The sequence below is a fragment of the Poecile atricapillus genome, chromosome 29 (genome assembly GCF_030490865.1).
Source record: "Poecile atricapillus isolate bPoeAtr1 chromosome 29, bPoeAtr1.hap1, whole genome shotgun sequence".
NCBI classification, from domain to species: Eukaryota; Metazoa; Chordata; class Aves; order Passeriformes; family Paridae; genus Poecile; species Poecile atricapillus.
This window is the reverse complement of record NC_081277.1, coordinates 477,284-496,194: the sequence shown is the minus strand read 5'-3', so window position 1 is coordinate 496,194 and position 18,911 is coordinate 477,284. Positions and strand designations below refer to the sequence as shown.

Genomic DNA, 18,911 nt, shown 5'->3' with positions numbered 1-18,911 from the left:
TACACAACAGAAAGTGTTCTTGGGAAACGCAAAGCAAGGCAATTATGCTGGAAGGAGGAGACATCCAGCAAAAGAGATTACACAAACAGTAAAATTTGTCCATGACTATAAAGAATAGTTAAAAAATAAATAGTAAATTACTACAAAGAGTAAAAAATCTTGGCCAAAATAAGCACTAAGGTTACTTCTAGTCTTTCACAGCCCTTCTCAGAAAATCTGTAATGAACAGCCAATTGTACAAGAAAACCTCTCACAAAGCAGACTAGAAATTTCAGAAATACCTACTGTCCTACAGAATCTCACATCTTACTCTTCCTTATAGAGACTTACGTTGTATTTTGATTCTTTAACCTGTTTTTGGGACGTCCTATTGGGTTAGCATAACGTCTTTTTATCTGTGCTGCCTTCTTCTGTAAAAGTTTTCTTCCTTTCTTCCGTGGTCGACATATTTGACATATCCACATACCTGTAAGACACAAGTCCCCATCACTGAATGCAAGAGACACCTATATAGGACAAACGGGAGAAATACAGTCCACAGGCCTTCTGAGATTAAGGGTAGGAACAGTACCAAAGGCACCGATTATCACATACACGCGTAAAAAGAATTATGCATTATGCTTCAACAATATGAACTCAAGTCCTGTTAATATTCCCCAGCCCCCAAAGAGTTCCAAACACAAAGGAAGTCTCCTTAACTAGCAGTACATCATCAGAACACCATAATTTAATGGCCAATTATCCCATTATCTGCTTACGACTATACTACTTCCAACTATCTTATACACAAAAGTTTTCTTCTAACTACCAAGGAAGACTCTTCCGTAGATAATCTGCTTTCTGACTGGGAGGAGAAGTTAATTTGTCCAGAATATTCTACTGTCCAAATAGGTATCACTTCAAAAACATAGGACTTATCTCTTTCTTTTGTACAAGGCTATTCATGCAAATGAAAGCTGATCATCTTAATCTGTAGGGATCACTTCTATTCCTTCAAATCTCAAGAAGTTTTTTTCAAATCCCTTTACAAAGAGTAAGGTACAGGAAACAGGAGATAATGAAAAAACCTGGATGTGAAGTTCTGACCGTTCTTTGGTTTCTAATACCTGAAAAGTAATTCCATACAAAAATGAGCTAAATGTAGCTAAAAGAGGACCTATTAAGTGAAAGCACTGCCTGCCCACTGATCTCTTCCAACACCATCTTAAATTATCCTTTTCACGACAAACTCCTCACCTTTTGGCATCCTCGTAAGAGGAGGATCACAGCATTCCATGTGAAAGCCACGGTCACAGGAGTCACAAAATAGCATGTTATCCTGTTGAAGACAGATAATCTCTCTTTATATGTGCATCAGCATCAAGCCCTCCATTAATCTGTCACCATTTCAGAGAACAGGTATATAGTTTTGAACTACGGACAATTCAAGGTATTTCAAAGATCTCAGAAAGACTACCACACTAAAATAAAAGCTACAGATATTTGCCTCTAAAATAATTTTATTTTAAAGTTTAATGTAACATCCACAAAACTGATATCCTCTTCATTCAATCCATTCTCCACTATACTCACAGCATTTTTTCCTTGATCTCTACAGGAACTGCATGTTTTGCATTCAATACACTGCCATCGCAAGGCTTTCACTCGAACTGTCAGCTCTGGAGAGAACTTCAAACAGGACGGATGACCTAGAGAAAAAAGAGAAGATTTTACTGGTAAAATCATTATACTTCTGTTAACGGTCACAGATAGCTCATATAGAGACTACTTTATCAATTATGCATTCCCATGCAGAATTTTGGTTATCCAGATACTCCTATTTTTAGGTGCTTCTATTCTTACCTACTTATAACACAAACCAGTGCCCTAGATAGCAAATGGCAGGCCCACATACAAAAGCACCCAAAGATAATTCTTCATAACTGAATTGAGAAACATGGTGAAATTGGTCTTCATTGCTACATTTAGAAAAAAATAAACTTCCAGGAACCAAATTAATTACTCGAGCTAGGTTAACTTAACCGTCTCCTCTCTGGAAGGCTAAGATTCAGCTGAACTGACTGTATTGTATGCCACAGAAGCATATTCCTCACGTCTGGGTCAGCAGGAGTGACTGCATACTAGACTTCTCTATCTTAAGTGGCAAGATTCTTAATAGATGCATACTCCTTCTGTGCATGAGGCAGCACCAGGCAGTGTACCAACTTTTCTGTCTCAAGGGAAGGGGATAACACCAGCAGCCCTGTCAATGGTCACCTACCACTGTTGCCACAGTCAGCACAAGAGATGAGCTCTTCAGGTTTCTTCTCCCGATTTTGCTCTTTTGTACCAAGGCAGAAACTGCAAATTGGAATTGGTTCAGCAACCGGCTGTGAGGAAAACAGACAGTAAGAGCACTGGGTATCTTAAGGGAGCAAACTGTAATACACAAAAGGACACAGGCATTTATATATCACATAAACATGATGTAATACATATCATGTCTCAAAGATTTTACCTGGCTCTCACACTGAATATAGCACTAACTGAATAGAAATTAGTACTTCAAAGTACAAAAACTGTACAACTATTAACCCTGTTATGAAAAATTAAAATAAAATATTCCTGCAGAAAATTATGTGAGTATGCTATTTAGCAATCACAGGAAGATAAAAAAGGTGTGCTCTCTTTGAAAAAGTTATGGGGTGAGTTAGACATTGTGTAGAAAAAAGATGTATTTAAGATGAGGCACAGCACTAGCAAAGTAAGAAATAGGTATGAACTAGCCAGCAATACATTTGGACTGGAATAAGCAGGACATTTTTAAATTTAAGGACTGACATTCTACAGCCTCATCAAAGATGCAGCAAGTGCAATAATTGTTTTCTTTTAAAGTGGCACTTGATCAACTAATAAGAGTGAAAGGATAGCCTAATTTAACATTAAGTGCTGGATTTTGTTATCTAGCAAATTCTCTCTAATCCAATTCTGCATTTAAATCCTGTGATTTATAGTTTCCAGTGCAAAGATGTACACAAAATTTAATTTAAAAATTAAAAAAAAATATGCTAAAATCACATTTAGAACACTGGAAATGGGAATAACATTAGATTACGTCAAGTTTTGAGAAACATTCTTTGTATAGCTGTATCAAGATACAGTTAGTGATTTCGAACATACCTTTTCAGAATCTATTCCGCAGATACATATGTGCATGCTGTCAATAATTGCATGGAAGTATATGCCAGAACTTCAATTAACTTTACTTTACCTAAGCCAAAGCCAAAGCTGTATCCAGAATAGTTTCTTGCAGGAATCAAGTTTGTTTATATTACTCTAATACAGAAAATGAAAATTTGAAAGCTCTGCCTTTTGTTCAATGTACAGACATGGTACATACTGTACACTTTCAGTCTGAGGTGTGGTCCTTAAAGCACCCACTAGATGAAAACAATCTGAACACCCTGGAGATTTGCTGTTTCAAAATTAAGCCATACAACAGGAACAAAAGCCTGACATTCTTCATTTAGAATACAAGTATTTATATTAACCTTTGGGTAAACCTCAAATGATGCTGAAGTGTAAACTAATATGAAATCACCTGCCTATCAAACTACTTCAGTTTGGAATATGTTCACAGGATTAGTTAATTGAAGGATTGTAGTTTTTGCTCCTTTTGAGAAACAGAGAACACAAGGCAACTGTAGATAGTTATGCCAAGCATACAAATCATTAATATCCAAGTGGGAGGGGGAAGCTAGCATCTTCACTACCCACAGGCAGTATCTTTCCTGCCATGGTCACCACAGCAACATTAGCTGAAATCAACTGTGTAGGGATTCCCCATCCTCTTTAAAGAGCGAGAGGGGATCTACTGTATACAAATTGTTCTCTTTTTGTTCATGACTGGGCTCTAGGTGCCAGACAACTAGCTGCTTCCATTCAGTATCAGGTTTACTGGGGGGAAAAAGCCTTGTGTATGAAGGGTCAGTCAATGCTTGAATTTCCTTGGAATCAAGATTTCAGTAACTACTTTTACCTTCTGCCTTTTGAAAGGAAAGCTGTAACTTTTCAGGGGAGAAATAAAATTATTTCACGCATCCTCTGCAGGAAGTTCATGAACAATTTATTTCATCAGAGTTTTATAGAGAGTCAACAGCCTAAGACAGTAGTTATTTTCCGTTCTAGCCAGTATTTGTGCATACCCTGTTCATCCCTACAGTCCTTCAAACTTGGATGCCCACATGTAAACACTGTCTAGGTTTGGAGGAACCAGATCAAAGATTATCCTTCACAGCTTCAATGTTTCCTGTATTTATCACCCCTGGTAAGCTGCAAGCAAACACTTTACCACATTTTAAAAACTCAAAACATCTACAGTTTGGAGGAAGGTTCTATTAGAATTCAAAGTGTTTTAGAATAATTAAGTTGGAACAATTTTTAATGTAGAGATCAGGCTTCTCTTCCAAGGTTTCTGTGTAAGACTGTTATGCTAAGTATGGAGAGATTTCGCTGCTGCTGCTGTGTTCAGCAAAGAATATCCTGGCAAGTGAAAAATGCAAGCACACAATAAAAGATTCGTGAAAACAAGAATGGAAGCAGGCAGCTCAGTTTCACACTGCAAATTTTTGGCAGACATTCAACTCCTTCTGCTGTTTTGCTTGCAAGCACATCTATCTGTGTGATGTCACCAGATTCAGTGAGGGAGGGAGCCAGAATAAATTGGACTGACAGTGTCTTACAGCCTGCCAGCCTCTCAGCACATGTCGTTACTATACAAGGGGTTCCTAGAAACCAAATGTGCCTTAAAGATTCACAGACTGTATGCTCTCCTAAAGGCAACTACAGAGAAGTTCCTACGGAAAAAGTGTGTGTGTAGTAATTTTACAATCTCAGTTTTGGCCTACCCATCTGCTTTGTAGTCTTTTTAATTTAGGAAAAGTGAGGTTAGGAAACGCCTTAAAACTCACAGTCAAGTCTGCAGGCCACAATGCCACTATGGTCACTTGCCAGTAATGTTAAAGCACTTTAATTTGCAGATGTTTTAATACCATCTGGGGCTCACTAGATACCAGGACTATCTTTGTCCCATCATCATATATATGCTTCTGGTAGTCACTGTGGTTGTAATCGAGTGGGTATAGAATTTAAACCAGCATAAAAGAAACACATACACTCACACCAACTTTGTTTTGTTTTGTTTTGCTCTTCAAGAACCACTGAATGTGAGCCCCCTAGAAGCAACGCTAGATGGCTTCTGAGAATTCACGCTAGATAATGCTTTTTTTGTATGTCTGTTTTTAAACAAGTGACGAATCATTACTCCTCACTTCAAATAGTCCATTTCTCTTGCAAAGGTCTCCCTCGAAAGCTGTAGCTCCTGGCAAGAAGCAGATGAACCAGAAAAGACAGAGGGAAAGTATAACCTACCACCACATGGAAAAAATTATTTAAAACATGAGGAAACATGCTTCAGTGTGCACAGCATCACAAAGCCTGGATTCCATGTCTTTTGGATCAGGAGAGGAAAGCTGGAGAGGAAAACTGCTCCAGTTCCATGCCTCAATAAAATCAGAACCAATGAATTTCATATTATCAAAGTAATTTTACAAATCATGTGAGCTTTTTTGCTCTATGTAGAGAAAACTGCAGAATTTAGGAAATACTATCCAATAATATCAACTTGTAGGAGCAATGGTTAGTAACTAACCCTTCTTCTATGTAAGTTATGAAATCACAACTCTTCATGTTCCCTCCAGACACTATAGTAAAGAAAAAAAAAAAGAACCGGAGAGTAAAACCAGAAATCCCTAAAAATACTTTTTTTACTAAAGAAAACAATGCTAAATATATTTTAATACACCCAAGAAAAGCTATTACCATAACATACATATGTTTGTGTAAATGGATATTGTCTCCAATTCACTTGCTGAATCTCACTTGAATGGAAGAAGCATATTTATATGGCAGAATGATGGGCTAAAACATGAGACTACATTAAAACAAATGTAAGGGAGAAAAGATAAAATAGCATACAGAAGAAAGGAACAAGCATGAAATACATGCCGCTTTTTAAGAGAAACATATAGGATCATTTAAATAGAAAAATTAAAGGACATTTTAAATGTGTGCTGCTGTTTGAGGAAGGACTAACACAACAGAGAGAAAATCTGAAATGCTGCTCCAAGAGTAGAGCCAAGTGCAAAGGCCAATAACTTGGATATTAGTGAGGTATAGACAGGCTGAATTTTCTGCAGTGTTTACTGATATCTGGAAACCAGTGCAGAAAAGCAATGTGAATAGTATCTGGGACCGATGTTCAAACTGAAGAAATTATCTTACTGTCAGATATGTGCATGGTAAAAACTTCACAGAATCTCAACTGGAAATGCTTAGATAGTCAACTGTTAAATAACCTTCCCAGAACTAACAAGTTCTCTAATCAGAGGGTTAAAACTATTCAAGATTTGTTAGTCACAATCAGAATCCAATGCCTTCCTGACTGCAAACTCAGGGCAGTGAGGGGAAAGAGAGGCTCAGATTTCCTTCTCTGTAGTATAAAGAAACTCCCTTGACACTGATTCAGAAACCTAGCAGTTCAAGTTACTGACGTTGTCTTTACCCAAAGTTATATCCTGTGAGCTCTCACCTACACTTTGTCTCAGTTCATAATTTTCAAGAAAATATAGGATGCTGTCTTGGCAGTGACAGATGATTATATTACTCTATTTTAGATCAAAAGGTATTTCTAAGACGTCACAGACTTCCACAGCTGCAAAAGAAAAACTACAGAATCAAAAGCAAGCTACAATCCTAATTCCTCTCACTGAAAAAAAAATTGCACTCCACAATACTTAGATTGCCACAAAAAGTAAGAAACTTCAACATTGACTTTGATTTCTAGAAATAGCAAGTTACTTTGGAAAAGAGATTTTTGTTAAAACCCAAGTAATGTCTGTGCATAGAGGTAATTATTCTATCTTTAAACACTACACTGCATTACTTCATGATTAGCAGCATCCCTAAAAGAATGGAAAATACTTCAGTGAGAAAATGGAAAAAAGTATTTAAGAGAATGCAGAGCTCCCATATAAGCATGATACCAGAGAAGACACAAAAGGCACTGTCAATGAGTGTTTCATGCATTTTAAAGATCTCTGCCTGATTCAAGGTCGCTACTTGTAGTTTACCCAGAATACCCACACAAGTTCAACTTTGAGACCAAATCCTACTCAGTTTTTGAAAATTTGCCACCTTGAGCACAAAATGGAGAGAACAAAAAAACCATTCTACACATAAGTCTTCACTATCAAAATTCACTGTTCGATATGACACTCTTGACAGTAAGATTTAATGAAGTCCCACGTTCTTGACCCATAGTCATTCCATGCTATTTTCTCTCCCTGCACCATCTGCACAGACACAGACCATTCTCACATGAGCAGCCTTATACTGCAAGTGTGGCAAAACCCCAAACACATGCAGATAAAACCTTTCCTAAACAGGTCTGTTGCTGACAGACCACACATACAAAGGTATCCTAAATTTGCAAAGCTAAGTGAAGTCAGTCAGAACATTTTATGGTTGTACATTTTGAAGGAAAAAAAACCAAAAAACATTGGTGGCAGCACCAAGCAAGTGCATCTACTTGTTCCTGAGATTGCACTAAAGATTTTGCATGCAGCTTAATGATTACCAGCTTCTGAAGTTCAGTCATTGCAATGCTCAGCAGAAGAATTACTTTCTTTCCTTCCATGCACACCTTCAAGGAATTCACTATGAGTCCAGACAAGTTCAGAGATCCAGCACTACAATCAAAACATGCATTACTAAATATCCAGAACTGAGTCTCAAAGACTGAGGAGAAATCTACTGCCTGGGAAAGGCTGTATACTGTTCATGAATTCTAAATTAAGTCAGACCATACACACACTCATCTAAAGGCTGTATCCAACATCAATTTTTCTGAACTTTTAAGATTAGATGGGACAGTTCAGCAGAAATGGGGAGAAATATGTAGAACTACTGAGTTCTTTTATAGTTCAGAACACCTTTAGTTTTGACAAAATTTTCATTTTATACACTGATAAGTGGAGATAGAATGGCGACTCAACTTATTGCTAAAGATTAAAAAAAAAAAAAGAGCAAGCAAAGATTCCAGGAAATGAAGTGGTCCAGTCTCATATTTTTAATAGCACTTGTGAAGGTATTTAATTATGTACCATAGTTAAAAGATCCATAATTTGTTCTATTCAATTTTCCAAAATACAGTGAACTAACACAACTATTGGTAATTAAAGGTTTTAGTAATTCAAAAGTATTCACAGAAACATGTTTGGAAGATTCTGTATTTTCAAACTAGAAGTCATTGCTCATGCATAGGTCTACAGACTGATTAACTGACCTTCAAAAGTACCTCAAAACAAGCAAATATATTACAAATGGAATTCTGCTTCCTACTCAAGGGTCATTCTTCTTGGACATCCTTCTCCCCCCTTCCTTTTTGTATCTCACTACAAGTCCAGATTTACCTCAATAGCTGTAACAATGGGTAGACTGCCAGATTCCTGAACATTTAAACAAGCAACATTACAACCTCTCATCCAATGCCAGAAGCAGTATTAGTAGCTGCTCCAAGGAAAGGTGTTCATACAGTCAGAAAAATATTGGCAAGGAAAGAAAAATTAAGATTTATACACCAAATACAGAAAAAACCTAAATACATCGATTAGAGGCCAACATGAATTAATCACAACTCACTAGGATAAATCTAGTTTGAAATCCTTGAACAAGCAAATACCCACCTACTTCACAAAGGCTGAAGGACACAGCAGTCTGTCACACATAGTGTTTGTTCACCCAATTTTGTTGACTGCATGTTTGGACTTAAGAACATGGAACCTATTTTTCAACTAAAATGGCAGCACATCATTTACTAACTATTGCTTTTCAATTGATTTTCCACCATCACTATGACTGAAGATAAAACTGCTGGGAAACTAGGAGAAAAGCAGGGACGGAATGACCTGTCCTCATTCTCTCTGCTGTCTCTTCCCCTCCTACATAACAAAGCTAACACTGGAATCAAGCTGTTGTTTCTTTATCAACATTCTCCATCATGCACTCTCTTCCCTGTCTGACTAGCCTTTAAAGCTCTGTAGTAAATACAATTATTTTATTAACCTAACTTCAGAGAAATGTCATTCCGTATCTGTCAATAATCTACTGGACAGAAAGGACTGACAACAGGGACCTGACCAGAGTGACATGCTTTGCATCTAAGTTATCATGACTCCAGACACGGCCAACGCCACTCTTGGTACCATTCAGCCCCATTCCACATTAAATGCATCAGTTCATAGCATCCATTCACAGGTGTCCATGGCAAGAGTATTAGGACCTACTTAGATTTGCGCAATTACTATGAGCTACTTCACCTGTTCACTAATCGAGTGAATAAAGTTCAAAGTAATTTTTTAACATTTGGGTTTCCAGAGTTTCACAGCATACAGATGGAGGCCATCTGTTACCAACCACAAGGTTTTTTTAGACAGAACTACAGACTTCTCTTACCCAGAACCAGCTGGAAAAGAGTGAATCCTAATCCTCCTCCAGCTGGGAGCCTAAGCTTGATTAGCGCCCTTGGAGAAATGGGTGAGGTCTCAATATGTAATTACAGTGCTCTGGTTGCAGATCATTTATGTGCTCCACCCCACACAAATCAATCAAAAAATAACCTCTTTACCAGTAATCGGACAGTTCCTTCATTTAAGACACAGAATTAACAATTACTAACTTTAAACGGGCGCACTATAGCAATAGTTATTGTATTCTTAAACCCTTCAAAACAACTATGATGCCCTCAAAGCATACAAACTTTCTAAAAAGATACAAGAAGTTTGGCTTTATGTGAATTTATGAGTACACACTGGGATCTAGAACCACTGTTGGCAAGAGGGAAGGCCTGAAGGATGCTGCATATATAATAGCCCACAGTCACAGCCACAAACTGATTGATAAGTACCAACAGATACAAACAGCAACAGAAAACTAAGAAACAGATATGCCATAAGGAACATGCAAGACAGCAGCACAGGCAATCTCCTTTAAATATTACTCCTACTTTTCGGCCACAGAAGTTCCTCTCTTTTTTTTTCAGGAAGCACTTCCAAAAGTTTGGCTTTATACTCTCACCTGTACTGCAGGATAATACTAAGATATTTACTTAAAGGTTGCTGCAGCCATAGCCAGTTTTAACTGACATAAAAGACAGTTTCAAGGACAGTACAAATGAATATCAAACAATACCACTTGTATTTTCCTTCTAATTGAGGAAGAAACAGTCCTACTCTTGTCCTGAGATCAAAATTCAGATGCTCTAGAAACTTCTAACACGTATAGCAATGATTTCCACTTCTTCAGTTAACTGATATGTTACTGCTGGTTTTTTTTAATAATAATGATTTTACAAAGATTCTTTCTGTAGCAAGTGTCAACAAAACAAAAGCAGAGCAAGCTATCTTTAAGGCATCCAGCCTTAAGACCTGCAACTTACTACCACTTAAGTTCCTCATGATGGCATACCAAGAAAGGGCTCTTTTCTCTTAAACAGTATTAAATATTACTGTGTTGCAGTAGTCTCTCAAAGTAATGTAGTAATAACAGCATTGTAGTAATACTATATTAACAGTTGTCCTGGTTTTGGTTGAGATCATGTTAATTCTTCTCCTAGTAGCTGGTATGATGCTGCGTTTTGTAGGATGAGAATACTTTGGATAACTCACTGATGTTTCAGTTGTTGCCAAGTAGGGCTTACAAGTCAAGGACTTTTTAGCTTCTCACCCCACCCACAGTGAGGAGGCTGACAGGCACAGGATGCTGGGACGGGACACAGCCAGGGCAGCTGACCCAGCCTGTCGAAAGAGATATTCTGGACCATATGGTGTCATGCTCAGTACATAAACTGGGGAGAAGCTGTCTGGGGGCTGCTGCTCAGGGACTGTCAAGCCATCAATTGGCAGGTGGGAGGCTGAACTTTTTTTCCTTTTGTTCATATTACTGCCAAGTCCCTTCTAAGAATTAGGGGAACCATTATCACAATACTCCCAAAGAATTAAAGAAAAAAAAAAAAAGAAGAGAAAAAATACCTCACCACTCTCAAGAACCCATCAATAAGTCAAGAAAATCACTATAGCACAGTATGTCTTCTGCACCTGCATAAATTGGTTGAGATTTAACAGAAAGCGCTCGAGTGAAGGTCATTGCACTGTCTGCATGGAGAAAACAATCAACCAAGAACAAACCAAAACCAAAAAATAAACTGTCTTAAAAATCCTGGAGAACAGGAACTTTGAGCCACCACTGACTGACTTGCCAGTCAATTAATGCTGGCAGAACCTACATGTTTTAACATTGTTATCTTCAAAATTACTTCAGAAACTAGTATGAAACTCTGTCTGAGTTACACAGCACAGAGATACTACATGAAGAGCAGAAAATTAGGGTTAAACACAGACACAGAGACACAAAAACTGAAGAATGTATTGCAATAATCCCTTGTAAAATTTATATTTTTCCAGGGGGACAAAGAACAAATCCCAGACTAAATTCAGTATTTATAGTAGCTCATACTACCATTCACCACTCTGATTTATAACATTTTAAGAAAAGCGCAGGGAACAATTAATCTCAAAGAATATCAGGCTGCTCCGGAGCTTAGGCACATTACAAGAAGGCTGAACAGGCTGTGTTAACAATATGCACAGCCACTAATATCAACTGTTAGCAACATTCTTAATCCAGCCACCTCATGTGCCAGGTTTGTTTATGTTCAGTTTTCGTAACATTTTACAGCTATACTGATTTCATTATAAAGTTGGAGACTTACATAGGAAACATTTGTAGACAGAACACTGGAATTAATACTTCCTACACTACACCAGCCCACAGCACAACACACTGACAAGTACTGTGTCCACAGTAAAGCTCCCACAGATATATTAGAACTTCAGAGAAACTTTACTGGTGATAAAGCAGCTGTGTAGATTTTATTTTCCTTAGGAAGAAGACTCCTGTAGCAGCTTTAAATCTTCAAATCCTAATCAATCATTAAAGCATCTCTCACCAAAGATTGAAGCTGACTTCAAAAACCATGAGTTAGGACACACCCAAAGAACTCATCCCTGAACAGGATATTTCTAACAACCAAAAATTTCCCATTCTGATGAAAAATGTATCTCTTTAGGATAAAAAAGAATAATTTTCATATTCTAGATGTCCTAGAGATAAGTAGTACAATATATTAATCATTGGCAATTTGATCTTTAATAAACAAAGTAAACAAAAACAAGCTCCTGTTTTACTCTGCATTCACAGTAACAGAAAGAATAAAAAGATACTGATTGGGTATGAATTTCACTCCAACAACTTCACCTTGAGGTTAGAGTGGAGGATTAATGACCTTAGGAATGCAGAAGTATGGCAGAAAGGAAGGGAAGACCACAAAAAATAAGAGAAAGCAACAGAAAAAAATATTTTGTTTTTTATAAAGAGCGTATATTTAAAATGGGGGAGAGGGGAGGGGGCAGAGGGTACAGAAGTCCCTGGGTGCTCTTTCCAGCATCTCCATGATCTCTAGATCATAGAATGGTTTGGGTGGGCAGGGACCTTAAAAATCATCTGGTTCCAACCCCCTGCCATAGGTAGGAACACCTTCCACTAGACCAGGTTTCTTCCTATTTCACAACGAAGAGATTCTGGGACAAAAAGTTCCTTGTCCATTATAAAGAAAGCATCTAAGACAGCATTAGGTAGCAATTGCTAATCAGCCCATCACTATGTTAACTGAATTCAAATAGAAAGAAGAAATGTCAGTCAAATAAAAATGCGAAAGTAAGAGATCATCTCAAGTTTGCTTTGCAAATCCACCTCACCTTCAAGAAAGGAGGCTTACTTTCTATGTTTTGCTGACACACCTACAGTAAGCCTGTCACCATACTTCCAGTTCCACTGCACAGAAGTGTTGTAAATTCCCCACAGCAGCTCATCTGCAATTTTCTGGTCCGAAATACAATTTATAATCCATTACATTTCCTCTCGTGTTTAGAAAATTGGATACAATGGGATACTAAATACACATTAATAATTTCTAACATACCAGATTCAAGATCATTGGCCTCAAATTGCAGCTCTGTAGTGACACGTTCCATTGATCACAAGAAAATGATCACGCAAAAATTGTGTCTTACCTTATCCTTTTCATGGGGAAGGAGACACACTGGAGGGAGACAGGAAAGAGACTCAAAACTCTCCTTCCCATCAGCATTAGTGGTTGCTTTAGTGTTGAGTTGGTACAGAGGTCCATCCTTAAGCAGCCTACCATGGCCAACAGCACGTTTGACAGCTAATCGTAATTGCTGGTGAAAAATGGAGGCAGTGCTACCTCCAAATAATGCAGACACATCTTTCTGACCTTTAAGAAAGCGCTCGATGTTCTTCAAAGATGAGCCACTAGACTCAGCCAAGCCCTCAATTGCCCGTTTAATAAGTTTATTCCAGTCCACGTTTGGTTTACCATCCAACTTGCCATGGTTCCGAGGCTTCGGAAGTGCTATTCTCCCAGGATTATCAGGATCCTTGTAGGAGTTGAGACCTTTGTTCGAGACTTTCAAAATAGTTCCATCTTTAACACTCAACTCTAACTGTTCCAGAACAGTTTTGCGGTCCAAACCATGAGAAGATGACACTGCATTGCATATCCTCTCCTCTGAAGGTCGCTGTTTTTGCTTCTTTACCTTTTTGATTGCCTCCAAAATCCACTCTGTATACAGCGGGTTGGCGAGTTTTACCATGGTGAATAATTCTGTATATCCATAGAGTCGTTATCCTTTATCCTGATGCTGAACGAGTTTCAAATGATGAGAAAACAGATCCTCGAATGATGGGAACCAGCTAACCATAGCATACACGTTTTCTGTTCTGAATTAATCTTTCTTTCTCAAACATTATTTATTGTCACACTGAAGAGAAGAAAACAAAACAATTAGAAACATCTATACTCTTTCCAATAAATCCCGTATCAGCTTCACAGCAAGGTTTCCCACAAAGGTATAAAGATTTCAGCATTATCTCACCTGAGCTTCCCGTCTCACAATCAAAAGACCTCTAACATTAGGCCTGGAAGAAAACAAGAGAGACATTTAAAAAACAAAACAGTTATGAAGAAAAGGAAAAAAAGTAGCAGACAATGTTAATTTGTTAAACACATAGAAGAGTTTTAAGCCACTACAGTTCTGAAATACTGAAGTAATACTTCAGGTTTTATCTTCACTACTAATAAAAGCCATATCTTAGCGCTAAAATTATTCAATACAACCTAGAGAAAAGTGTCCTTTCCATTTTGATCCATTAGTCTATAAAAATATTTTTACCACTGCTGATCACAAATAAATTAAGAAAACCACAACAAACATCTTAAAAGAGCAGCAGCTCTCTTAATTTTTACACATGGAAGACACTGCCTGAAACTTCAACAGAAAATAACCAAGACTCTTGAGCAAACAACAAGAAACTTTCAGTGCACTTTCAGGAGTGTAATCATGGGTTTCCCTTCTGTGAAGAAAGGCTCTGACAGTTGTTCCATAAAGGAAAGAAGTGAAGATAAACAGCTGGAGATTGTAATTAAATGCTCTACTTCTAGAGGCCATCAAAAAAAAGAATACAATGCAATTTTCAGTATTGATGAGGCCCACTGAAAACACCTGAGGACAAAGTAACGGGTGACTGTACACAGCATAAAAGGAATACTTATGACACTGCTAATTAACGATGCTGGTGAAAGAGTATGAGGCTCTAATTCAGAGCCTTTAGTTTGTTATCGTTAAAATAGCTTTTTCTAGGTGAGATAACTGTCTGTTGTGCTGAAATTCTACTTTAGGAGTACAATAGTACATTAACCAAGAAGGATCTGTAAAGTGTTTATCACAAAAAATAACGATTTTCTACAAGGGAAGTTTGAGACAAGAGCTAAGTCGACAACACAGTTATCATGTTCTGCTTTCTAGTAAATACTGAAGACTTTATCAATACTCAGAAGACATTTGCATACAGACATTAGACTCAATAGCAGAGCTCCACACGGCCAGTACTGGAAAGATTCTGAATGACTGCTTAAACCAGAAAGGATGCAGTGCTTGCCTAGAGCTCTTTTATCCTGCGAACAACAGATGTAAAGGGAAACATGGCCCTCGACACCTGCTCTCCTCGCAAAGTAGAGATGCGCTCCCGCGGTGCCCCTGCCCGCCCGCCTGGATCCCGAGGCCCGAAGGATTCCGTCCCCCGTCCACAGCCGAGCTCCGTGCACAGGGCGTTATGCAACCAGGCCGGGGACACCGGGACAGTCCCAGCGCCGGTGGGTCACTCGCTCGCTCACTCGCTGTCTGCGTGACAAGCGACCCCTGCACCTGCTACCGTTCGTCCCCATCCCTACGCGGCTCGGTCCCGCACACGGCGCCCCAAGGAGCGCGCTACCCCAGCACAGAGGCTCGTCGGGAAAAGCAGGGCGCAGGCCGCAACCGCGGCAGAAAACCGGGCCCCACGCAACTCTCCGTCCTCCCGGATACGGGCAGCGCAGCCCGGTCAGCTCCTCGCACTGGTACGGCTGGGCCCGCGCCCGCCTCAGCCGCGCTCTCTCGCGCCAGACACTGAACGAAGCTCAGCTCGCCGACCCCCGGCCGCTCCACTCGCCTCACCCGTGCTGTGCAGCGACCGCCAGCTCCTCGAGGCGTGGGCCTAGCGAGCACCGCGGGAGCGGACGGCGGGGCCGGGCCTGGCGCAGAGCGGCGGCGGGGCCGGAACAGGCCGCGAGCCTAGAGCGCCCAAGAGGCCTTCTCCTTCCCCAGGCCACGGAGCTCGCCAACCGCCTGTCCCCGACTTCCTCGGCATCAACCACCCGAGCCGGCGCGGCTCCGCCAGCGTTACTTACCGAGGCCCGCGAGCGCCGGGACCCGGGAGGTGAAGGCCGGACGGCAGCGAAGCCCGAAACTGACACGGCGGCCATCTTGGGCCCGGCGCGCTGCGGCGGGGGGCGGGGGGGCGTGAGGTGGAACAGCCAGCGGGGGGAGGGGGGTGGCGAGGTGACGGAACAGCGCGGCGGGGCGCAGGCGGCCGCCGGGGGGCGCTGTGGAGCCGCAGCTGCGCCACCGCGGGCGGGGGCGGCCGGGACGCGCTTGGAGCCGCCCGAGCGGGGCGGACGGCGAGTGAGGGAAGCGGCCGTGCCGTGCCGTGCCGGGCCGGGCCGGGCCGTGCCGGGCCGTGCCGTGCCGTGCCGTGCGGCGAGGCGGCGGCGCTCGGTAAAGGCTGACTGGAAGCGTACTTGGGGGGTAGCGGCTGCAGACCTGGGCGTCTCGCTGTGGCTGTGCGGAGCCCCTGCGGTCCGAGAGCGCGGGCTGTGGCTGCCGGAGGCTCCGACCGCCGAGAAACGGGCAGGATGGTAAGAGGGCTGGGGCTGCCGGGTGCGCGCTGGCGATGGATACCCATACCATGAAAAGAAGGATATTCCTCTCTTAAGCTTAGTTAAGCTTGCGCTTAAAACCGCGACCCTAGGCTTTTTCCGAAGTGATGTGGAGTGCTGGAATAACGATACCATTTAGCTCTGAGAACGGGTACTCTGCCTGTGCCACTTGATATGTGCGTGAATAAGGGCTAGTCTCTCCTTGGCCATCTTTGCCAGGTAATTTCTGTAACTTTCTGACGTATTTTACTGTGTAGAGTAGTGAATAATACACTGTCAAAACATTACCTGTTCCACATGACAGTACCTTAGGAGCTCTCTGGGTACTTCTGGCTGCGCAGAGCCGGCTGTTCCTCGCAGGTATCAGAAGGGGCCCGTTAGAGGTCCAGCCTTGGCTTGCTCACACCACAGGTTCTCCTCGGCTCTGCAGAGGTACAGCGTTCCACTGGCATGTGGTGAGCAAGGAGCAGACTCAAATTTAACAGCATTCTCTCTCAGGTTATATTTAATTGAAAGAGTCTCATTTTGTTATGCGTTCTATGTCGCTTTGTGCTGCATGCATCACCTTTTGTAACCTCTGGCTCAGCTTACTAGTTGTTTACACATCATAGACTTTTTCACCATTGCCTTAAAGTACAACTATGGCATAAAGTTTCTTGTGAGCTTATGCTTCAAGAAAAGAAAAAAATCTTAAATGTTCTAGAGACAGAGCTGCTAAAACAAACATGTTTTCTGAATGGCTTTGTTTAGTGTCTTAAGGTGGGAAATTTCTCTTTTGAGCAAGAGGAATTACTTTGATGTTTTAACAGTAAGTTTTTCCCCGTGTTATTTTCCCAGTGAGCTGTTTATTAGTTTAAGCAAATGGAGTTTGCAGTACAGAACAGTGAAATCTAATTGTGTTGCTACAACATGTTGGTCTGTAGACTACTCTATTTCAACTAAACTAAAGAAGGCCAACTAAAAAATGGCCTGTTTTCATCAACTCTGTCTTGTAATTTCACAGCACAGGCTAACAGTTAAATCATCAGAATTCCTGCATATGGCAGTCTACAGACAGTAAGGAATTGTTTTATTGTAAAGACAGTGATGTTTTGACAGCACCATTTTGTAGCACTGCTCTTTGACCGTGCATAGTTTTCTCTTGAGGTTCACATAATTAAAGTAAAAGTACCCTTCAGTTGAGCAGTTTTCAGGCTGTCCATAAGTTAACCAGCAAAATTAAATTCTGTTCTGGCAGCATATTCTGTCATGTTTCCCTTTAATTTCCAGTTTCTATAAGCTCCCGAACCATTGTGCAGACTGTCAGAACAAAGCATGGTCTAATGGTTTGGAAGCAGCTAGGCTTCCCTCAACAACCTTTCCCACTGGTGTGCAGAAATAGTAAGTTACGATATGGATGCTTTTGTATCAGTACCAGTGTTCTTGATGGCTAAGAAAGCTGAAGCAACTGTAGGAAATATAGGAAAGTGACAATATAATAAACTGGATAAAATGAATTTTTTATAATGGGTACAGGTAGTCAGAGGGAAATGGCAGGATTTAAATAATGTAATACAATGTCAAAACTTAATTGCATTTCAGGAGACAATAAAGAAATGCTTTTATTGAAAAGACGTAGCCATGTCTGTTGATTTTAAAGTCCAAGTTAAAAACAGAACCATTTTGTGTTTGATGGAGAACTAAGTGTATAAATGTTTTATGTTGCCAGTTTAACTATGTTCTGCTGCTTTCTGTCTGTGATACCTATATGACTCCCAATAATACAACCTCCTCATAGACTGATATGATAATCTTTACCGTGCCTTTGTGTTAAAAGCAGATTATATTAAAATAATAATTACTGTAAATATAGAAGTGATTAGTTAATTAAATGACAAATTGATGCCTCTGTTGCTCTTAAAGCTGTGATTCATCATTGTAATTTAAATTAGACATTTAAAAACGTTATTTGTTGTTAAAAAAATGCATTTGATACAAAAAATGACCATAAAAAAAAATTAATATATAGGTCATTTCTCCTTCATTATTGTACTGCTAAAGCAAAAAGCTCATGTAGCCCGTGTAGAATTACCTAATGCTTTAAATAAGGATGTATGCATACATTAGTATTGAAAAGTAGTGTCAGAATAAGTGAGCTGACCTGTGCCCCATTTTTGGGAACAAACAGATACAATGAATCGATAGAAATAAAAGATACTGAGAGGAATGACAGCTTTGTCTTTACAAACAAGCTATGGATCTGCTGATAAGATGAAACTATCACTGAAAGGTAACAGAACCAATGGGATAGATTCCACTGAAAGATGAAAGAGACACTGGGGAAACACCATAGAGTTCCACAAGGATTAAGAATTAAGAAGGGGATTATGCGGGGGGGGGGGGGGGTCTCCCAGGTATTAGGCATTCCGGGAAGTCTGTACCT

At 40.2% G+C, this 18,911-nt stretch overlaps 1 protein-coding gene across 1 annotated transcript in view; it reads right to left on the bottom strand.

Moving 5' to 3' along the window:
• The window catches only part of KAT6A (lysine acetyltransferase 6A), a 38,690-nt gene extending 22,624 nt beyond the window's left edge, over positions 1–16,066 (bottom strand). The window contains exons 1-7 of the mRNA XM_058859201.1: positions 15,962–16,066; positions 14,112–14,154; positions 13,227–13,997; positions 2,261–2,369; positions 1,573–1,688; positions 1,237–1,318; positions 331–466 (exon numbers count right to left, since the gene is read on the bottom strand). Of these exons, the coding sequence (XP_058715184.1) occupies positions 331–466; positions 1,237–1,318; positions 1,573–1,688; positions 2,261–2,369; positions 13,227–13,829 (1,046 nt within the window). The 5' untranslated portion in view covers positions 13,830–13,997; positions 14,112–14,154; positions 15,962–16,066. The remainder of the gene's footprint in view (positions 1–330; positions 467–1,236; positions 1,319–1,572; positions 1,689–2,260; positions 2,370–13,226; positions 13,998–14,111; positions 14,155–15,961) is intronic.
• Between the last annotated feature and the right edge of the window lie 2,845 nt (positions 16,067–18,911).